Raw genomic sequence first — 24,071 nt, 5'->3', positions numbered from 1 at the left:
GATAGAGTCCATCCCAAAAGCAGTGAGGGTGCTCCTTGCTTCCAGCTGCACCTGGCCGAGACACACAGTGTCACTGAAGCCATGGAAATGGCTTGTCGATCCACAGTTCATCACAGAGGTGCAGACTGAGTGGAAAGAGTGTAAGCTGGAAGATAGGCTATTCACGAATGAGCTGAAACCCACAGTCTCATCTGTCTCTGAACCCGTGTGTGTGGAAGGAAACATCATCGCTATCAGTAATTCGCAAGAACAAGGGTGTGTGCTGCAAAGCTCTGAGGCTCACAAGGAAAGGAATGAGCTTTTCTATCTGAGCACTTGGTTTCCGAACTATATTTTAGATTTTTTTTTTGTCAACAATAAAATGTCTGGTTTTAAGTTTTATTTTTACAAATGCAGTATTTTCTTTAAAGCCATGATTTCAGAAGAACTGTATCCATATGTCATAAATAGATCATTTTGTTCGAGTTTGAAACAACACCCTAATCTGATCTTGGATAGTTCTTTATTGTAATTAAGTCTGTAAGGGATGCACGTGTGTGGAAAGGGAAGAAGAAATATGGAAAATTAAATTAGATCATAGGTTTGAGGTGTGATTTTTTTCCCCTGTGGCATAGCTGTACCATTTTCATGACTTAAAAAGGAGAAAGAATCGAAATCTTTAAGAGGGGGCGCTTAGAATAAGTGTCCTTTTAAGAAAATAAACCAGCTACCCAGAAATGTTGGCACATGCTTGTAATCTTTGGAGGCAGAGGAGACAAAAGAATCACTTAAGTTAGAGACCATTTTGGTCAACATAGTCCGAGGCTGGCCAGGACTACTTTATAGCATGATCCTGTCTCAATACCATAAATGTAAAAGCCTGCTTAGGATCTTGTTTTTGTATGACGGAGCTCATTTTCCTCTGCCTAGATGCGCTGTCACCGTTCAGTAATCTTTTCATTTAGCAAGACACACTTTCACGACAGAATCCAAAGAGCAAGCCACAAACCATTTATGAAACTCACATGTGGATACCTAAGACAATTTGTGTAATAAAAGAGGCATACGGCTGAAAACAGAATCCTTTTTTCGGTGTCTGAGAGCTGACAGAGGATAATTGCACTCCAAGGCACCACTAGGATATCTCTATTTCTGTTCTTGACATGTGTGGGTACCACTGCCACTGCCAATGGTGATGATGATAAGTGATGGAAAAATGAAGCGGGAAGTGATGCCGCTTACCCTGACAGATGTAAAGGATTGCCACAGGCATCCCTGGAGCAAGTGCTGACGGGGGACATTCTGGTGCCTGCACCAGGTCACTCAGGTGTTGTCAGTCAGTGCTGCTTAAAGCAGAGGCCATCCCAATAGCTCAATTCAAATCTAGACAAGCCCCACCTCCTTCCGTGTCCTCCTTGCCTCTCTTTTTGAATTTGAGATTCATACCACATTTTCTGAACTAGCCATTGCTTTTGATTAGTTGGTATCTGCCTTGTACTCATGTGATTACTATGGAGATGTCGTGATCATTGCTCCATTCACAGCAACCAAGAATATGCCCACAGAACATACCTGAATACAGTTTCCCCAACAGTGCCCAGAGATTGTCTTTCCATAAAGCCCAAACGTTCACCCAGTGTATGATAAGGGCACGAGCTCCATTGAAAGCTAGCATTTATCATAGGGGAAAACTCTGACCCGGGTTACTGCCCAGGAGAAGATAAGTACAAATCAAGTAAAGCAAAGGATTATGGGTGCTCCCTGGGGAAGCAGAGCTGAGGACTAAAGGAGCTGTGCTCAGGGCTTTTGGAAAGCCTGATTTTGTGGGGAGGAAATGTGCCCCGGGGCAGTGTTATTACCCAATTACCTTTCCCGATTTTGTTTGTTCAAATGGGGATAATACTTTTCGTTATAAATAACTAACCTTTGGCCTTTCTTCTCTGCTTCTGCCCTATCCAGGAAATTATAAGTATTTGACCTTACTCAAAATGTACAAAGAAGAATAATGGAAGCCCCTGAATACCTTGATTTGGATGAAATTGACTTTAGTGATGACATTTCTGTAAGTATCACTACCTACGAGCAATGTTTTCACACTGCTCCGCCCTCAAGCTTACGCGCTGACTCGTTTATAATGTCCGTATTTCCACAACTCCCCCAGCTACGCTGATGAACTGAAAACAAGCTGAGGAACAGACACAGTGTATGGTTTGGGGGCGGGGCTCTCTGGGCTTATGGAAGACTGCTGCCTAATTGTGTGTGAGCTGGGGGCGGGGGAAGGGTACAAGACATTCAGCCTTGCTTAGCATTCCATTCCTAAGGCGTGCCGAGGTTGTTTGAAAATTACTGATGAGTCTGTTTGTAAAGCTTCAGCATGTGGACTTCACTGTTCATTCCCAGTTTCCTTGCATGTCTGTATCACAACTAACATTCTCTCAAATTCACAGGAACACAGACTGAAGCCAACCTGACATGTAATTGATGAAAAACAAAGGGAGGGGGTTGGAGAGATGGCTAAGCAGTTAAGGTCAAACACTGCTCTTCCAGAGGATCTGAGTTCAGTACCCAGCACCCCTAGCAGATGGCTCACAACAGCTTGTAACGCCAGCTCGAGGGGATCCAACACCCTCTCCTAGCTTTCGTGAACACTACACTCATGTGCACATGTATGTGCATACACACACACACACATACACAAAACAAAAATAAATATTATGATAAAGGGAAACTTTCCAGTCATTGAAAACAATAAAACACAGACTGGACACTTGGGAATACTGACAAATCAGGTGCTGAAGATCAGATCAGCTGACCTCTGAGGTCCTATCATTCCAAAGCGCTGTGGGCTGATGAGTCCTCCAGGTCCACTAACACTCAAACCCTGCAAGTGTCTGAGCACATTGTCTACATGTGGCTTGCCTAGAGCTGCATGCAATGTATCCCATGCTATGAAGTCAGTTCTGATACCCAGCAACATGTTGGCACAATCACCCTGGGAGCTCATCACTTCTGAGCTCATTTTCTTTGATCTCTCTGGGCCTGGAGCTTTGAGTCATCACTGGATGTTGCCCCCCAGACAGTGGACATGCTTCGACATATGTCTGGCTAGAAATGGATTCCTGTACTCCTCACCGTGCATACCCTAACTAATGGGGACTTTGCATGACAGTTGGATTGTAGGCATAGATATGGTAAATCGCCTCCTTAATACAGTGCTGGATCTTTCTGGGTTTGAACTAGAAAAATAGTCCCTTGTTATTCGGCTTATTCTAACTAATAGTTAACTTTTGTTGGTCCTTATTCAGACCCAGATCCTTAGTCAGACCCACGTGAAGTAAAAGTCCTCTTTTCCATGATGTGTGGATGTCGATCAGTCACAGTGCTTGACTTGAGAAAGTCTTTAGAATGAGCTTCTTTCGTGACTCTTCCTCTCAAGGTATTTGGATTTGAATGAGAGCCAAGAAAGTGAAGGATAGCATAAAGATTTGTTGGGAAGTTGGAAGATATAGAACAAAAGAATGTGTACTCACTAGGAGTTTGGTGGTAGTAGTTCTTGAGGTTTGTTTTTTTTTTTTTTTGATGGCAAAGTTGAGGTTTGAGAGTTGTTTTTGGTTTTGTTTTGTTATTTTCAGTTGTTTTTTTTTTCAAGCAGTTTAGTTGTTTATTTGTTTTTCTGTTTGCCATCCTAGGGACAGAACCTACTGAATTACACATTCTAGGCATGTGTTCTACAACTCCTAACTCTTGGTTTTCTTAGACAAGAGTGTCATGATGTAGCCCAGGCTGGCCTTGAGTTTACGATCTCCGGCCTCAAACACTGAGGCAGGCATTACACAACCATCCAGGTCGTGTTTTACAAGAACAGGCTTTGAACGGGCAACCAGCCCAGGCTCCTGGTTTCTTCTGCCCATTGGCTGGGTGATTTGGAGCACATGAGTCTCAATTCCCTGAAATACTCATCTAACTTTTTAAAATTGTTTTAAGGTTTGGGTGAAATGATAATATATGTGAAACACTTAGCTTGGCATACAGCTCTTTAAAATAGTAGCTTTGTTATTGTTTCAATGAATAATACAATAATATTTATCTGACCAATAGTGGATAAAGAACTCGAGGGAAAAGACCAGGCATGGTGTCAAGATTTTCTTTTAAGTACAACAGAGCAGTTGTATTTACAGAAGAATCACTGGCAGCAGCCCATAATTTTGATGAATTAGGAAGCTCTGCTTGAAAGATAAAATGTATTAAGCAATAACTGAAGCTGTTTAGCAAATAGGGCTACAGGATTATGCAATGGTTGTACCTCTCTGACTTGACCACTCTGAACTATAAATTCAGATTTCCATCAGTAAGAATGTATCTTCCCCAAGAGTTCCCTTTTATGTAGACTCCAATGTTTGGATCTTTGACTTGCATTAAAACTTAAACCAGGTTTGAACTGGATAGCATTGACGAGACAGTAACGGCTAACGCTAATTATGTCCTATGGGCCAGGCCACGTATGTTACATCCTCACACTGATCCTATGGAGAAGGGATTGTAGCCATCTTCCTTTGACAGATGGGGACACCAAAACATTGGGACCTTATATCTTGCCAAGGATCTCCTGGTTAGTCAGGATCACACTGTTTCCAGAATACTCACTTCTTGCCTTAACAAGATATATAGTTTATTGCAATAATTTACACCAATGGCAATTTTTCCGCCCCCGTTTCCCACCCACGAGCATTTGGTGATACCAAGTTTTCACTGTCATACTGGGAAGATGCTACTGGCTCTGATGGATAGAGACCAGGAAAGCACAGCCTACAGGAAAGCCTCCTCAAAGGGATCATCCAGCCCAAAACACTGACAGCCTGAAGGGTGAGGTGTCCAAGTCTATTGCAATCCCCCTTGAAACTGGAGGAGCTCTATTTAGCAACCTCTCCAGCGTTAGATTGTTTTATCATAATTCAGTATGATTCGTGTTTAATACCCTAACCCTGACAGAGCTCTACTGTTCATAGTTAATGATTTCATGGAGACAAAGTGAAGACCAACTCATAAATAGTGAAATAAGTGTTCTCGGCCTGTTTCGGTAAACTAGGAACACTGGCCATTGAGGCTGCTAACTGAAAGCATCTCCAATGCTGAGGCTCAGAAAGGAACGTGTCTCCCAGCTGCTAGTTCACTGTAGCGGAAAACGAAGTTTCCCATGAACGTGCTTTTATTTTATTTTATTTTTTTGGATTGTATAGACCTCTCTCTCTGCTCCCTTTTGCTCTTTCCTGATGCAGTGGCAGAAGACGATGGCGGGGAGTCCAGGCAGCATTTGGAAAAGATGTTTACAAATCTCATGCTGGGGTTTAAGACTCCCCTCCTTACCCTCCAACTATAGTCCAATTACGTAGTTTCGGCTTTGTATTTCATGGTTTTTCCCTCTGGTCAGGGGGACTGGTTCTTGTTTTAATTAAAATGCAAGCTGTATATTTGTATAGAAAAACAGCTAGAACTTTCTGTCTTTATCTAATGAGACAAAACACAGAAGGCAACCAACTTATTTTGAAGTTCTCCAGACTTGAAAATGATGGGTTTCCCCTGTAAAATGCAAGGTTTCAACAGTATATCTCTGTCTCCTTGCCATCTGAGGGCAGAGCACTATGCCCAAGCTGTAGCCCATGAGAGAGGGCACGTACAAACCTTCCTCTCCTGGCAAATGGGTTTACAGAGGCCTCTTCTATTCAGTTGAAAACCAGGCTCTCCTATCATCAAAACAGAAACAAGACCCTCCAGGGTTCTTAGGAACCATGGCATATTTATTTTATTCAGCAAAGCCATTTTTTTCACAAAAATAGTATCTTATCCAGGACTGAATAAATAAAGCAGAGGCTGAACAGCAGAGAGGTGACGTATGTCACACACAGTCACCGTCTGTCACACGTAGGTCCTGTCACACACACAGCTGAAACCTTTCAAGACAAGCCTCGCAAAACTGCAAGAGACGGGTTGTGCTTTTATCCTGTGTCGCAGATTACAAAATGGAGACTTGCAGAGTCCTGTGAGTTCACGAGGTACAGCCAGAACTCAGCAGGGTCAGGACTGGATTACGGAACTCCATGACTCAGAAGGGACTGTGACTTTCTGAGAAACTTCATTGAGTGGAAGCACCTCTGCACCTCTAACCCCATCACCTCATGTCCATTTGGTACTGGTCACAAATTGCTTCTTGGAAGTAAGGGACCTGGGTCTCTACTCCAAATAAATATAATCAGCTGAAAGGGAACTAAGCAAAACCCTTTCTTTTACTACTCTGACGTTTCCCTAGAAGGTAACCAGAAACTTCATGTGGAGCCTGATGCCTTAGTTCCTGCTTCATGGTTCCTATCAGCCATGTCCTTCCTAGAAGTCACCCTGTTCTTGGCCATAGTTAAACGTTCTTGGCACCGATTATGTGGTGTGGCCTCAGCAGCAATCACAATGCTACTACATTTTTTATAGTGTTTTATTTGCTGTGTCTTACTTTTAAGTACAAATTGCCTCTTATTCCTCATCTCTAGCCCCATGAAGTTCAAAGCATTTTTCTTATTTCAACACCAGATGCCCTGCATTTCATTGTTTTGTAAGCACCCCAAGAAATAGACAAGGGATTGTCTGATCCAGAAATGAGGTGTTGTATGTTTCTGACCTCAAGACTGGAACTCAGATCTCCTTCTCCATCTTGGCCCAAATGCTCACAGAGAAGAGGAACCTTAGCCAGAGGGTGATTTCCAAGAAGAAAGAGCAACCACCAGACTGATCTTTAATTTGCCTCCTTTTCTGAACTTAGCCCGTTGAGTCCTCTTCTTGGCTATGCTGGGTAGCCACAGCATTTATTAGACTGACTACACAGCTTATTTATACAAACTACTTGCTCATAGCTAACTGTTTTGCCAATCTAGTCAGTAAGTGTTTATTAAACATCCACAGTGTTCCAGGCACAGTTCTAGGTTTGAGAAAATAGTATAAACTTGGTCTGTGCGCGCAGGGAGTTTATGATGGCAAATAAACTATTCTATTTCATAGCATGTAACATATTTATTATAACTGTGAAATGTCAGATTAACTTCATGGGAAGTCACATTTCAGTACCAATCATTCTTCCTGGCAGTCTGTGTTTCTTGGTGCTGATTGACTCTTGGCTCACAGTTGAAGCTAGACAAGCGCTGTTGCTGGACAAGGTCCCTGGCTGGCCAGCTACCCTACTACAAGATAAATGTTTTTTTTATTTGTTTCTTCATTTATAATTTTTAATATTTAGGCTTAACTTTTTAGTGTTTTTTGATGCTCTAAATATAAATAATAATGGTACTTAACATTTGTTGAACACTTACTGTACATCCGACAGGACTGCCAGGCTCTGCAGTGTTAGCTCAGAGTCTTCACACCACACTCTGTTAGGGTACTGTAGTTACCCTGCGTTACCAGTGAGATTAAAGAATAAGATTGCCGATAAAATGCTGAAATCAGGATATGATGTGGGCCAACTGGCTCCAGAACCCACGTCTTCATTGAAGACTACTTCTGGGCTTTGTAGTCATTTTGGACTGACTTCAATTGCGACAATGCACTAGAGTTTGGGTCGGGACTTACTTATGAAGGGAGGAAATGGAAATAACTTACGGATACAGAGTGAAGCAGCGCCGCTGCCTCTTCATCAGGCAGGGAAGGATGGGGAAAGCTCCAGACCAGCTCACCAAGCCATGGCATCAGGAAGCCTTTCACATCCAAGAGAGAGCATAACCCTCCTTCCACGCTTCTTAAAGGGCTGTGTATCTTCAGAGACCACACCCATCGAGCCTACCCATTCTGTTCCATTGGTCATTAGACCGAAAGGCCAAATTCCCTTCATAGACTTCACAGTTCAGTTCAATCATTACCATTCATTTCTAGTCCTTGCCATAGGAGGCCCTTCAGCATTGTCATCACACTTGCTTCTCCAGTGTGGATGGGCCACCAAATGCTGCTTGTCCACACACTGCATTAATTACATTCGTATTACTTACATACTGGTGTACTCTTAAAAATGACCAACAAGAGCTGCTGAGTTCTCCCACACCAGCTACAGACAGTATCTAACATTGAAGGCATAAAACAATTTTTCTTTTTTCAAATCTTGACAAATATAAAAGAAACAAAAGACCACTGCAAAAACCATGGACATGTGAGAATAGAATTGATTACAGTAATTCTTATTAATGAAACCTAGTTGGTAAAATGAAATGTAATTACAGAGAGTGGAACAGATAAAGCAAGATGTGGACCATCTGCATGTTCCTGCAGAGGGGTAGTGGAGAAACTGAACAATCGGCTAAGTCTCCTGGTGAAATGTAGTGTTGAAAGGACAGAGTGTCCCTAGGAAGGGCTGTAACAGAGTATATCCTATGTGGAAGAAGGAAGAGTAAAGCCCCTACAAAAGAAACTGGAAAGAAGTGTTCAGACATAAAGGGAAAAAAAAAAAAAAAACAAGAAGGACCAGAGAGAGATCAGGAGTTTAGTAATTAAAACAAAATGGAAGAAAAAAAAAAAAGAAAAACCCAAGAGTCCAGTCATTGTAAAGTTCAGTGTCCACAGAGTTTTTCCCTTAAAACTCTCCAGCGGCCATACTGAGCACCACACCCTGCAGCTGAAAGAGTAAATGAAGACATCAGGAAACAAGAACAAAGACAACCCAAGAACTGTGGCTGATGAGCATAAAAGCAAGAAGGCTGGTGGCCAGTGAGGGAGGCGGAGCATCCCGAGGTGGTGGAGATGCTTAGGATCTGCAGAGAGAGCCTGTGCTGAGAGAGAGGCTGAGGAGGAGGGAAGGAAGAAGCTGGTAGGGCACGGACTCTGTGAAATAGAGGCAGAGGGCTAGTAACATGGGAGTGGACTATCTGTGCCATATGCTCACGGCTATGTGCAGTCATAGGCTTCTCTATTAGAAGGCGGGCCTCTGTAGAGAACAAGATTTTAGAGGAAAAAAAAAGTCTTAAGCTCAGAAAATCTCTCTTCAGCTATTTATCTGCTTTGACAGGCAGTTTTGCTTGCATGGAGGGCTGTGGTTCTACCGTGTGGCTGCCTGAATTCTGGAAAGCTCGGAAAAACCAGGAGTCTCGTGATAGTTGTGGGAATGGATGGCTCATTGTTTTTGTCCTTAGGAAAAGTAATAGAACCTCAGTTCCTTAAGAATCTCTAGCTCGCAAAGGTGCTTGGGACAATGCTCTTTCATTTTCTATGGCTCTTTACCACTTGGATAATGTCTGCTTCTTCACTCAACTGGCCCCAACTAGTCTTCAGGACTAAAGGCCACTGTTTACCAGTCCTGAACATTCATCAGTCTTGGTGATCAGAGATTCCCATAGTCCAATGAAGAACTCATGTTCTACATGTACACTCATGAATCCCATCCATGTTCAAATTGCTTTACATGACTGCTGTGGCCTGGAACAAACACACATACACACACATGCACATGTGCACACACACACACACACACACACAAACAATTTGTCTGACAAAAGAGACTGTAGTTAGTTTGGGAAGCAAGCTTTCTGTGTCCACCCTTATCTACAAACTCGCTTGAGTAAGGAAGTAGTTAGAAGGACTCACATAAGGTGCAGAGGTTAGATGGCAACATCTTCCTTTTCATTTCCAGTCCCTGCTCATTCCTGCTCCTCTCTTGATCTCCTGCCTTTGTCCTGGCAGGAACAAAGATGAGTAAGGAAAGTCTGTGGAGCACTCACAGAAAACGGGTTAGAGAGGAGAGCCAAACGTGTTTCCAGGCACTTATCAGTTTGCAAAATAACTCCATCTTCATTATCTCATTTTGGTACTTGTGGCTACAGATAAGGAAACCAAGTCCCAGAGGTATGAAATAATTGATTTGTCTAGAACCATAGAGATAGTAAGCATCAGAGCCAGACCTTGCTTCAAATCTTTGTCCATTTTAGAAAAGGACAACTGCCAGTAGTCATGTTAATGGAGTGAGATTTTAGTCTTTTAAATGTACTGTGATTGCAATGCTAGATTTATAATGATGGCTTCTTCTAAGATTGCTTTTGTATAGGTATAAACTGTTGTTATCATGGCTACTAAAGGAGTTCTTTTAGTCCAGTTCAATAAGAGCCTAGTATCTTAGATAGCTAAAATGTTTTCTACCACCTGAAGAAGCAATGAAATCATTTGCATTCGTGGAGAGACAGGACGCCATGTGTATGATTGAGAGGAGGCCTTGTGAATTCTGGAATGTTTCAGAATTTCCTGGATATCTCATCACAAGCCAATGACTGCACCCAACATAACTGGTCCTGATTCAGTGTTCTAAAATGGCTCCCAAGAATTCCAAGTCCCAGGAATTCCTGGAAGGCACTGATGCCACTGATCCAGAGGGCGCACTTTGAATGCTGACATTCCTTCCCTCTGGGAGAGTCATAGAGGGCATTATAGAGATGATACCAAGGCAAGGCTGCAAAAATTAAAGGAAATTTTCCTGTTGAAATGGGAGGAATGGCATTCTGGGTGGACAAAGTAGAATTCATAAAGACATAGGAAAAACAGTAGATATGCGAACTATAAGAAATTTCTTGTTACTACAAATAGAAGTGAAGGAAAGTAAGAGAAGAGACTGATCTTATGCCACACTAAGGCACATGGTCTGGCCTGTGCATGCTGCAGAGGCACTGAAGGATTTGAAACAGAGACATGCTTTAGTCAAATCTGAACCATGAATTATAACTATAAATTTGACCTGATGAATTATACCAGTATTAATGCTCAGAAGGAATTCCTACTAACTACCTAAACTTGAAAACTTTTAAACTTCTGAAAATCTACGGTATTATGCCCAGGCTCGAGTGCAGTGTATGTACGTGTTGGTGTTCCAGGCAGTTGATTGGCCCCTACGTACATACAAGTCAAAGATAATATCCTTCTCCTCCTCTCTATATCAGAGCTGATAGATCAAGAGGAAAAAGCCAAGCCTAAGACACTGCAGACATTTACTGAGGGCATAAAAGAGAAAGACTGCTAAGAACCGCCCTGGGGCTTTGTGCAGAAGGCAGAGAGCATGCTGACCTTAAGGAACAGTGGCACTTCGTGGTTGGAGGAAATCACTGCAGACAAGGAGGTCCTGAAAATTAAAAGAAACAGGCAAATAGACTTCAGCTCTATAGAGGCATTGAAACAGCTGAGGGAACTGGTCAACCTCACCAGGAGCTCTTGAAACATAAAGCCGTAGTAAAAGTTTGATCAAAGAGGCTATTTCTGCAGCCAATAACCTCTGGAAGGATTCAAGAAAAGGAAGATGTTAGGACAAAATAGTAAAAAGGAAAAACAATACCTCTCAAGTAACTGAAAGCCCTCTCTCATATCACCAACGGATAACGGAATCAAGAGAACAGGCTACACAATTTAGGTTGGAGGATAAGTAGAAGAAGGATGTATTAGTCTTGGTTTGGTCAGTCCATGTGACAGGAGTTACTACTAGTGATTGTCCTATGAGTGAAGTAGGTTAGCCATCTGACAGCTCCTTATAAAAGACCATCTGTCCTGTGAATTGGGAAGCTTCCCATTCCAGATGGTAGCACAATGCACTCTTGTATGAGAGACATCACAGGTCACTGGGTCATGGGCTCATCCTCAGATTTGCAAGTATGAAAATACATTTCCGTGTTGCTTTTGTGAAACATGCTTCCTGTGCATTTCTTCCCACCACAATGTAAGCATCTTTAGATCACTCTGTTGTATTAGATCTTCCCGTGTAGGGTTACTATTTACAGAAATAAGCCCTCAAATTACTCTTTTATTGTGCCTTTATAAAGAACGGTAGATTTGTTAAATGCATAGACTGTGTGACCTTCCATGCATCCTAAAAAGTCCCCCAAACTGTAATTTTCTAGCTGGCACTTTTTTTTTCTTAGTTTGCTGTGTTTTTTAATTTCTAGGCCCAAGAGTAGCACATCACTGTTTTCTTTAGGGTCATTATTTCTTACTGGTTGTGATGTGAAGAATTCAAATACATGTCTTCACAAAAGAAAGCATTCTTTTGCGCTATGGGCAAAGCTACAGCCTGTATGTCTCCCTCTCCCCAGCTCTGTTTTGTTTTTTTTTTGAGGGGGTGGAGTGTTGGTTTTGATTGTTGGTCAGTTGCTTGGTTTGTTTGGTGTTCTGTTGTTTTGTTCTGAGACAGGCTGACTGGCTTGGAACTTGCTGTATTAGAGTCGGGCTGGCCTTGAACTCAGAGATTGCTTGGCTCCACCCACTCGAGTGCCAGGATTACAGGTGTGTGCCCCCGCGTCCAGATTTTACTGTGATAACGCTGTCAACACACCAGCCAAGCACCCTGTGCTGTTCAGAGTTTGAACCTCAGCAAACTTAACCTCACTGCCTCCTGCAAGCCTTTGCAGTCAACCAGGTAGAGCTGGACCTGCAGCTAACACAGCTGAGATCTGGGGAATAGAGAATCTGGCTTTCAGGTGCGAGTGCGCGTGCCTGAGATGCAGACAGCAGTTGGGCTGTTTTCATCGGGTGTATATCATTTAAGCCCACTGAGAAATCCTTGCTGTATCATTGCCCATATTTATACATAATCAATCAATTTTCCTCTTTTCTAAAATATTGTCTTGAGGGGTAACCCAAAAAGGGAGGGAGGAAGGAGAAGGGAGGTAGGGAAGAAAGAGAGAGAGTGAGAGATGGCAGTGGGGAGTAGGAGAGACGGTGAGCCGTTGCCAAAGGGAGTTTCATGGGGCACAGCAACCAAAACAAAGGCCTAATTTTAATTGAATTATAGACTGTGTAATTATTTAACCTGCACCAGCTGGTCTCAGAAAGCTACCAGATTCCTTAGAGAGCTTGTACTTGATCAGGAACATGAGGTACCTTGCTACTACCAAGACGAAGCTTCTCTGTCTAAATTATCCCTGACCACCCCATCCCCCAAGACACAACACACAAAGCATAATGTAAAAGGAAAAATTGTCTAGAGGCTCAACTCCGGTTCACGCAGCCTTCCCCTCCCTCCACCTGTGTGTAGAGTGTGTGCTGAGACACCTGTAGTCTCTGATGAATGGCCAATATAAACAGGATGCTATTGCATCAGACAGGTAAGAATAATTTCTCTAATTAGTCTTCTGAGATTTCATTTTTCATTTGGAAATACTGGGAATTTAATTTGTTTGTGATGTGCAAGCTGACAGTAGCGGCAAGCGCCTGCTCCTTCTGCCTTGCTTTGCTGATATTCTGTGGGAACTCTGGAGGTCTATCTATCAACATCACACCCACTAACGTACCTTTGCATTGAGAAATGCATTCTAATTATACAGTCCTCGCTTGTGAGGCTAGAATAACACTAATGGGTTTCCTCTGGTCATTTTTCTTTTAGATTAAATTATTTTTTTTCTCAGTTGCCTCAGATTTTGCAATGGAGAAGTAATTCATGATATGTGCCTGTTCTTAGAGATACAGAGCAAAACATTCTGAGAAAATTGTGTTTTATGGATTGCAGTATGAGTATGACTGAAGATAGTCTTTGATTAAAGGCCTCATTCTCTTCTATTCATTCTATTTATTTTGTTTGAACACATCCTTCTCTCAAGACAAATTGATGGCTATCAAATGTAGACCCCATAAATCATAGTTATTGATTTTACATGTGTTTTTGTGCCTCCAGTGTCATAATTTGTTATCTTGATAGCCAGCCCTGAACTTGATGCTGTGACAGAGACTAAAAGATGCTGTCTTTCCTTCCAAACTAATCTATGGATGGGAAGAGCTTTCAAAGAGACCTATGTTCCCCTTGCTTTTAATGACCAGACCTCAGTATTTGCCATGGAGACAATACACACAGTAAAATCCGCAGCACATGGTAACTGTTGGAGCCTAAAACAAAAAGACGTGTTTATTGTATGCGTAAGAGTGTTAGGAATGACAGTGCCTGGTAGCTGCAGAGGCCAAAAGAGGGAATTGGATCCCCTGGAATGGAAGCTACAGATAGTTGTGGCCCATCATGAGGGTGCTGGGAAGTACATCAATCTTCTCTGCAAGAGGAGTAAGTGTTCTAAACCACTGAGCCATCTCTCCGGGCCCAGCTTTGGGATTTTATGTAGTGTGGTCCACACCGGCATAGACATGTCTCCTTCAGTCTGGATGCTGAGGAAGCCGAATCCTCCTCCACTAGGCTTTTTACACTGGTACTAGCTAGCTCTTTGGGTTGAGGAAACAAATAGTATCTTCTGGAAGTATTCAAGGTTCAGTAATTCTGGCTATATTTCAGTTTGAAATGATGAGACACAGAAAAGCTTTCAGATGTGTCTTACTTTGTCCATTAAATAAGAGCCGCCAGGCTCCTCTTTAACCTGTGTCTACTGAGGTGCTCGCCCGTGGATCTTAGGATGCTCTTAGATCACCAGGAGGTCCACCTCTTGAATGTGTCTGTTGTACTTAAGCCTCAGTCCTTGTGTTCATCTTTTTTTTCTGGGTGGTTTAAGGGAATACCTTTATTTTAAATTTCTATCTCACACCCTTCTCCCTCTGTCTTCCCATTCAGTACTCAGTCACATCTCTCAAGACCATCCCAGAACTGTGCAGAAGATGTGATTCCCAAAATGAGGACAGATCAGGTAAGTCGGACTCCTCGCCCCTCCTCACCCACCAGTGGTAGCGCTCCGGTTTGCCTGCCCTTGGTTGCTTTTGCATTCTGCTCTTTTCCCTTGTGGTTTCTCTGCTCCCGCCGCCTCCCTGCCACCTTCAACAAACAGATGTATCTGTTGAGGTCATCTACAGGACTACGAGGTCGTAACTAGGACCCGGCTGTATATACATCGACATAGGTCCTCTTGATAACCTTCAAACCATAGGCTCCACAGAGATCTGCAGAAAACCCAAGAAAGCCATGGTGGCAAAAACATAATGATGCCGGCGCCAGTGAAAAAATGCTGGATGCATTTACTGCCCATATGGCAAGGACCAACGTGAGGGATGAGGCTTTGCCAAAGTCTGAAACCCTATCAGGATGCGACATGCTAGAATCTGCAATAAGGCATACTATAACAGTTAAGATGAAAGCAAGGCGCTGGAGTTTAATAGTGTAAACTAAACAGAGAATTATGGCGGCTAGATGGAAACCAGCTGGCTGGCCTTGTCTCCTTGCCCCATCCCCCGCCTGAAAAAAAAAGTACATTGAGGGTTGTTTTTCCCCCCTGTAAATCAAATGAAACCCCTCTTCTTTTCTCTCTGAGATGGGCAAAAAGGAAAATAGAAAGGATATTGATGGGAATGATAGTAAACTATGAAACGGTGTTTGTTCCTTTGCTCTATATAATTACCACTAACCTAGCCAAACTGAACCTCTCCTCGTAGTAACACCAGGCTGGAGAAACACGCTTGGCACGAGACTTAAGATAATCCTTAAATTATGCACATGATGTTTAAAAATGAATAGGGGTATCTTTCCTGTACAGCTACTAGAATTCTGAATTTCTGACTGAAAGGACTTGGAGAACTAATTAGCTTTCCTTCCTGGACTGTTTGTTTTGCTCTCACATTTTCCATAGAAGAAACAGCAAAAATAATGTGTTTTCAGGTTTGTTTATTTCTCTCTCTCTCTCTCTCTCTTTGTCTCTCTCTCTCTCTCTCTCTCTCTCTCTCTCTTTGTCTCTCTCTTCTCTCTCTCCCTGTGTATACACTCAAATATGAACATGTGGATGTGTGTTGGTAATATATAAATATGAATCAGAAACATGCCAGAAGTTAGCCTTAAATTTAAATGAAAGTTTTCATTTGCTCTAAACTGTTAAAAAAAAAAAAAGGAGCAGGGGGAGACAGGACATAAAGTTGGGAGGGAAATGGTGTAAACCATATCTGGGGAGTTTGGAAGGAGGCAGCGGTATAGGGACATGATGGAAATAAGTTGTATAAATACATAACATTTTCAAAGAATGCATAAAGATGTTGTTTTTAAAAATACACACGTGTTTGCTGAGATGGACAGGAGATTTTTGGCTCTAAGCCTTTGAAGGATTTATCTCCTTAAAGCAACATTTTTTTTTCTCAAAAAATCACTTGAAAAGGATTGTGCTCAGTGGCACAAACTACACACTGCAAGAATCAAGAGACAAGCCTCGGAGTCCAAAGACTGGAGTTCAAGTTAGAATTCAAAGACTTGGGAAGACTGTTGAGTGTTCCCATCCCTCGCTGTTTTACGAAGTCTTTTAACAAATATTCCCATTCATTCTTGCATTTGTTCAGTCAACAACTGTGTGTTGAGAATTCTCTGATCCGAGCATAGAGAATAAAACAAAACAAAACACCAAGACACAAGATCCTCCTGTGCTCAGTGAGCTCACACCTGGATAGGTGACAGTCAGAGGGCGTGCGAGCATCTAAGTAGGCAGAGCCTTGCAGACAATATGGCAGCCTGAACCCACATGATAGTCTCTCAACGTGTGGGTCGCGACCCCTTGGCAAATCTCTATCTCCACAAATGTTTACATTACGACTCCTAACTTTAGCTAAATGACAGTTAGGAAGTAGCAACAAAAATAATTGTAAGGTTGGAGTCACCCACCTTAAACATGAGGAATTTTTTAAAGGGTCACAGCATTAGGAAGAGAACCACTGTGGTCGAACAACGTATGGTCCTTGAGGAGGAAGTGTTCAGGGTGGCAGGGAGTGTGTCGATTACTTTTCTTATCGCCTTGAGAAAAGCAGCTTTGGGGGTGTGGGGAACTTCAGTTCTCAGTCTAAGTATACAGTCCGGACGACAGGGAAGCCATTGCCTCTGAGCGTGAGGCAGCTGATCACGCGGCATCTGTCGTCAGGAAGAAGAGAGGGCTATCTGTGGGCTTACAGCGTTCGTTCCCATTCCCATTCATCCCAGGACCTCCGCCCGAGGAATGGTGCCTCCCACATTTACAATGAGTCGCCCCACCTCAATTAACCGATCGTGGAAACTCCCTCACAGACATGCCCAGAGATCTTTCCAGCTTATTCTAAATCGCATCACCTTGACGATTGAGAATAAGCCTCACAGAAACTTAGCATGACCCAGCCACGTGAAAGCCAGCAAAGGGGACTGAAAACCAAAGAATGAGCAATGCCCACTTCCTTGATCCAGGAGCAAACTTAGCAATTATGACGAAGTAAAGAGAGCCAGTGTGGCTGCTGAATAGTGATCCAACTAAAGAACAGCAGGAGAGGGGGTGGGCAGAGGATGTGGCCAGACGCCAAAGCAAGCTCGGTTTCCTATGTGTGGTAGACAGCACTGCCAGCAGGGTCCAGCTTTTATGAAATCTTATCACAGACTGAAAGTGACTTACTCCAATCGTCTGCAGCCAGAAGTCTTTCAGAGTTAGGAGTTCTCTATATTTTAGGTGTTTTGTGTGTTTGTTTGTTTGTTTTTCATATAGCCTGTAGCTCATCACTCTAGTGATGGGAAGTATATAATCTCACGAGACTGCCCATCTTAAAAATGTTAACAGGCTGTGCACGCTTTAATCCAAATGTCCCAAACTTGAAATGCTCTAAAATCTAAAACTTATTCGACATCATGCCAGCCCCCTACATGGTTTGGATTTTGGAGCCATCTTATTAGATTTCCAGGTCAGGGATGTTCAACATATAGAACTGTACCCCGTGGAAAGACTCCATGCGACAGAGCTCAGGTGGGGAGGGGGCATTAGAGGGAGAAAGTGAAAGGGAAGAGTGGGGAGGGGAGAGGCGAGACCAGCCTCTGGGGAACAGAAGAGAGGAGAGGTAGGGAGGGAGACAAGCACACACACTCACACGGGCAGGCAGACGGATGGATGGACAGAGGGAGACAGAGAGAGAAAGAGAGAGGGATGGGAGGTGGCCAGGGCCCTTAAAAGAGAAAACAGCGAGTGTACACCAGTGGTGCTCTTCTTGGTCACAGCTGAGGACATATACTCCAAGGCCAGGCCAGGGCAGGTGAAGCTAACTGGGGCATTGTTTTAGTCTCACAAGTGTGATATAAATTTGTTTGTAATGAAAACGTTTTAATTATTTACAGGCACAAAATTTTAAGGTTAAAACAAATTTAGGCAGTCTAAAGCCAATCAGATTTTTTTCAAGAGTGATTTTTTTTTTGTCCCACAGAGGCAGCCGTCCTATTCATCCCTTTATTAACAGAGTACAAATTCTGATGAGATGAATTTTGTTATTCTGTCAAATCTGGTGTCCCTTGAATTTCACCTGCTCCTTTCCTGGAACCTTAGAGAAGCAGGACACATCCCTCCTGGAAAGGGGAACTGTTTGATGTGTGGAAAGGGCTGTCCTGTGCCCCCTCCCCCAGGGTTTACATTTTCCTCCATGCTGCCAAATGCCTCCTGGGCACCCATATTGTTCTACTCAGGATGAAAACACCTTCCCAGCAGCCCTCTTGGAATGCAGCACCCACGGCTAAATCTGAAGTCTCGCCGTTGTCTGCTCAGTCCTGTGCAACAGCTTAACATGCTATACATGGCTTAACATGTACCTTTCCTGCACATGGGGTCTGTCCTTTCGGCCTGTGTTCTGTGATGACAGGTATAGAGCTCACCTTGGATGTAGCCTTTAAAACAGTCAATGGACATATAGCCCAAGGCTCACCTCTCTTCATCCCTGCACCTGGGTCAGCTTGCATTGTGGGCTGTGAGAGAGGCAACTCTCATGGTGTTGTCAGAGGCTCTGAATTGAGTTCTAGCACCTTCCACCAGCTCACCACAGCCTGGGAGTCCCCCTGGAGTACCCTTCTCTTAGCTAAAGGACTTGAGTCTCTATCTTCTCCTAATAAGGATAATATTGTCATTGATCATTACTAGGCTTCAGATTTTTGTGTATATGCATGTGTGAGAAAGATTTTGCAAAGAAGAAAGGGTGGAGGAATTTTGGAGATACGCATGAGGTAGGAGGGAGACAAATTACTGAGGAATGGGAAGCCAGAGAACATATTCTGTTCATGGTGTACTGGAGTCGTGCAAGGTGCCCCTGAGACTTCAGGGATTCCTCATTCCAGGCATTGTGCCAAATCTTCTGTAAACATTTCCCTTCTCCACCAAATAATTCTGAGGAAGGACCATTATTGTGGCCATTCTACTGATGAGGACCCAAGCCCGCAGTTCATAATTTGCCCAAAATTCTTGAGCCATCAAGCGGATCTGAAACCAGATCCTCTGTCTCCAAGACCCCCATGAATACGAGTCAGCTGAGGGGTAATTGAATTCCAGGAACATGTGTATCAAGTAGTGTAGGGTGAGGACCAGCAGCAAGGGAAGCTTGTGTGTGAAATGTTCACATCTGATAAAGGAAGTAATCCATGAAACCTTTGCACGTATTCCCTGCCCAATAGCTACATCTCCAAGACAGTGAGTGTTAACTTCATGGCTGTCTTCAAATGAGGGCAGAAATGCATCATGCAACATATGGTATTCAAATAAAATATCCAGTTTCATCGGCTTGGAGGTTTTTTTTGAAGTTAATTAGATATTCAAAGATGCATTTGTTTCAAATTCATGATCTGTGATTCTTTGAAAACAAGTATCTGCTAATCTCACTATCCGCTTTTCTTGGGCAGAAAGGCAAATAAATACGAATCCTCCTTTGGATCTGGGAATGGAAACTCAGTCAGGTTAGAAAGCTTGGTTGTGCCGCTGTGATAAATACGCCTCCCATAGCTCTGAGAATAGATTCGGAAAGACTTTCGATGCTGGAATAATATGAATTGTTGCTCGTATGACACCAAATAAAAGAAACCATTCTCTCCGAAACTTGGTTTCTTTTAAAAAGTCATTTGTATGTATTTCAAAGCATTGTCAATTTGCTGTATTTTTAGACCCTGTTCCTTCAAACTTTGTGACAAACTCTGAAGCTATGAAAACAAACGCTTCCACGCTGTTTGAAGATTTACAAGGATTTTAGCCATCACCTAAAATAATAAATTGGCATCAAATGTGTCCCGTAGACATTGTTGTGACATAGTTAATGTTGCTAAATATATAAACCTCCTGATTTCAATTTGTATTAAGGTTTAATGCCACAAACATGAAAGTAAAAGTTAGCTGGGCAGTTTTAGTATAGTTTTTTTAAAAAAAAGCGTGCACATTAATCCATTTCCCATGATGTAACATAAAATGTACTCCAAAGAAAAGAAGAGGGAAACAAATTTTCCAAGCTCTCAGTCAAAAAAAGAAAGAAAGAAAAAGATTGCTTTGGGGGCTGGAGCAATGGCTCCATGGTTAAGAGCAAGGACTGTTCTTGCAGATGACCTAAGTTCGTGCCCAGCACCCACCCACCTTAGGCTACTCAGAGTGGTGTGTGACTGCAGCGCCAAGGAATTTGATGCCCTCCTCTGGCTTCTGTGGGCAACTTGACTCTTATGCATATACCCTCCCCACAGACACACAAGCATACACATAATTTTAATAATAAAAATAAATCTTAAAATGGAAAATTCATACTTTAATATGATACATCTAAAATATTTAAAAGATCTCAGCAACATTGAAATTTCATGTGCAGATAAGTGTGTTCTTTGCCTCAAACAGTTGTTTTAGCCCAATATGATATTGCATGCTTATAATCTCAGGGACACGGGAGGGAGAGGTAGGAGGATCTTGAGTTCAAAGTCACCTTGGGCTTCACAGTGAGACTTTTTATCTTTCTTGAACAATAGTATAATTCTAAAGATGTTATAATCTGTTATTTTAAAACATGGTAACTTAAACAAAACTATAATTACCTTGCCACTGAAACAATTGTATCTTTTCAGGTTTTTCCCTGAGACTCTTTTTGTGCCTGCAATTGTAATACAAACAATGTCAGCTGATGCGTTTTTCATTACTACAGAGTTCGCATGCAGGCCAACATTGTGAGAGTGGGCCACAGAATGTTCCTGTATAAGTGGAGCTGCCCCCACTCTCCAAATTACTGGCTTACTTTTATTGGAGTCTAAAAAACTCCTCTCCCTCACACTGCTCCTTAGAGAAAGTGGTTGGTAGAAATAAGTGCAGGGAAGTAAACATCGAGGAAGGACAAGAAAGCTGAGGATGCAGAGAAAATCACCAGACAGACGAGGTGTGTGTGTGTGTGTGTGTGTGTGTGTGTGTGTGTGTGTGTGTGTGTAAACTGAAGCAAAGAGACCAAGCACTCCATACACACGCAGACAGCCTCTTAAAGAAGTATGGCCCTGCAGAGGCTTTCCTCTCAGGAGGTCCAATCCCTGTCACTCCTCCCCAGTCCAGTGCAAAGCTGTGGCTGTGGAGAGATGTTGTCCTCTAAGCTCCAGGGCATCTCTGTCATACACCACCCTCTTCTTAATGATGGATTCCTCTGTTGTTCAGTCATCCCATCTCAGTCTCTGTCTCCGTATGTCCTCTGTTCTGATTCTCCTGTAAAGAGGGCTGGGTGGAAATGGAAACACAATTCAGTTGGTAAGGTGCTTGCCTAGCATGCATGAAGTTCTGGCTTCAGTCCTCAGCACCACATAAACCAGACATGGTAGTGCACGCTTGGAATGCTAGCACCTGAAAAGTGGAGATTCAAGCCAGCCTGGGGTACATGAAGTTCTGGGGCTTCCGCTTCTGAGAGAGAGGGGCGGGAGAGGGAGAGAGTGGGGGAGGAGATTCAGGCCTCCAAGACATATTCAGGTATTAGAATCCTAGAATCCCAGAGTTGAAGGATCTTCTGCAGCTAGACCTTCTCATCCCTGTGCTCAACCCAAGTGTTTGCAGCATCACTCAGTCCTGAGCCTGTGTAGGCTCTCAAGCCTTACTCCATCAGTGTGGTACAGAACCAACACCAATGTTGGCAGCATCACCGGTCCTGAGTCTGTGTACTCTCAAGTCTTAATGCAGACCCAGATTCTGAACCTACAGTTTCCAAGCTTGGTCCCAGGCTGTTTATTTATTTATGCACATTCAAGTTTAAGACACTTTGACTTAAGTCACTGGGAATCCAACCTGTTGTCCTTAATGAAACACAACAATCTCCTCAAAAATTTATTATCTGCTGTGTCTCTCCAAGCTTAAAATTCAGGTAATGGTGTCCAAAGATGGTCATGAAGCTGTGCAGCGGGAAATGTTTCTGTCGCCATGAAAGACAAAGAGTGATTTGCTACTGGTCCAGCAAGCTTTTCTAGTGCCACTCCCCCTGCCTTTGGCTTTCCAGCCACATCAATCATTCAGTGTCTTGGGCTCCTTCACAGGGACTGCCTTTCCTTTCCCCTTCACCGCTAAAGGAATCCCTTGGGTCCCTTTAACTGACTCCCTAGACCAGTAATATCCAGTAGAAATATATACTGAGCCACATATATAACGATTTTTTAGCATCCTTATAGAATAAATACCATTAAATAGATGGGTTTATTTCATAATGCTTTGTTTATTATTATTATTATTATTATTATTATTATTATTATGCTTAAAAATTATTGTCATTTAGACATGTGCCAACAACTATCTTTTAAGATTTTCACAACCAAAAGCTTCTGAAAGAGACAGTGAAGGTCTAGGTTATACCAGCACCTACCACAACCAACCGTATCGTTTCCTAGCTCCCTGTATTTTGCTCTCCTCCTGAACTGTCTAAAGAGCCTTTCTTTCTTCTCCCATTCTTTTGTGTGCACGAGTGTGGGGTAGTAGTTAGCAGTACTCAGGAGTGAATGGAGAGCGTGTCACTTGCTAGGTACTTGGTCCACCACTGAGTTTTAGTCCCAGCCCTGCTTTTCCTTTATGTTTTGAGACCAAGTCTAACTAAGTGTGTAAGCTGGCCTTGAACTCATTCTGCAGTGCCAACAGCCGTTGAAATCAACTGACTTCAAAGAGTTATAAAAAGCCGCACCTCTAGTTCTCTGCTTCCATTTGCCCTAAGCATCTACAATATTTGCTGCCCTGCTAGAAACCACCACCACTTCCATCTCATAAAATCCATTGACACTTATTTTTTAGCCTCGGGGGAGTATTTGAGTCTATTGGCCACTGCTGCCTCCCTCTTGATTTCCTTCCTAACGCGTTGAGAGCCCCTTATTCTCCTTTACATGTCTTTCTCTGTTTGACCATCAGCAGTCAAGTGAGCTAAATATTCAGTAGGAACACCCTCTCTCCTTCCTGCCTCTAGGTCTCCTTGATTGCTCAGATGGTTTCTGATACTCTACCTGCAACTCTTAATCTCCAGCTTCCTTTTCAACAATCTACTCAGTATCTGTATTAACTGAATCACTGAATTTCAAGAGGAATTCTTGAATCAACTTAGACATGGTTTTTAGAGGATCACACACAAACACACCACACACACACACACACACACACACACACACACACACACACTGGGTGTGTACCTCATTAAATAGCTCTTGACTTACCAGACAATTTGCTGTGTTGCTGAAGGTGGAATTTTCTTGCTCACTCATGCCTCATTCATTCCATCTCTACATCGTGGGTCCTCTATGCTCCGAGAATGTCTTTGGGCTCCCAGGAGTGTCCGCCTGGGCTGAGTGCAGTGGATGGCAGCAACAAATGCAGGTCAACACAAAATCATCAACTGACTTAAAACATGGTGAGGGGGTTGTGACATTTTAAAAAGGTCTGGCGTGTCAAAGAATTGGACATGCCTGTGAGTTAGAATGAATATTTGTGCTCCTATAAAATTTGCATATTAGAAATCCCCAAGATGATATTACATATAGGCGGAACCTCAGGGGAGACTGTTAGGTCGTGAGGGTGGAGCCCCCATGAATGGGATTAGTGCCCTCACAAAAGTGGCTGTGTATGGGCCCCAAATAGCCTTCCTTGTCTTCATCTCCAGCCCGTCCCTGTGGCTCTCTCTGTCAGCGTCTCTGCTGCTTTAGATCTTTCCACATGTGCTACATTCTCCCCAGATTGTCACTGAATTGCCCTTTCTCTCTTACTTCTTTAAATTCACATATGCTTGGCTGTTTCTCCTTGGATTTAAGAATTGCCTCCTAGACAGGTTTTCTCCGTCATGTACACCCTCATGCTGACTCATTTCCATAAAAGCACGTTGACTTCCATCATATTTTTGTCTGTATGTGCTCTTGTATTATTGTCTAGACAAGGTTGTATCTATTTCAGTCTCCCCTGCGGGGAAAA

General features: G+C 42.9%; 1 protein-coding gene across 3 annotated transcripts in view; it reads left to right on the top strand.

Annotated features, from left to right (window-relative positions):
- Window positions 1–24,071, top strand: part of LOC121453360 (synphilin-1) — a 139,226-nt gene that overhangs the window by 66,870 nt on the left and 48,285 nt on the right. For all 3 annotated transcript variants that reach the window (XM_041660086.1, XM_041660085.1, XM_041660087.1), the window contains exons 2-3: window positions 1,939–2,041; window positions 14,519–14,591. In XM_041660086.1, coding sequence (XP_041516020.1) covers window positions 1,985–2,041; window positions 14,519–14,591 — 130 coding nt within the window. In that variant the 5' untranslated portion in view covers window positions 1,939–1,984. The remainder of the gene's footprint in view (window positions 1–1,938; window positions 2,042–14,518; window positions 14,592–24,071) is intronic.

Source organism: Microtus oregoni, unplaced genomic scaffold, assembly GCF_018167655.1.
Source record: "Microtus oregoni isolate MIOR12 unplaced genomic scaffold, Mior012 000011F_ref0000422, whole genome shotgun sequence".
In the NCBI taxonomy this organism is placed as follows: Eukaryota; Metazoa; Chordata; class Mammalia; order Rodentia; family Cricetidae; genus Microtus; species Microtus oregoni.
This window is presented reverse-complemented; position numbering and strand designations above follow the sequence as displayed.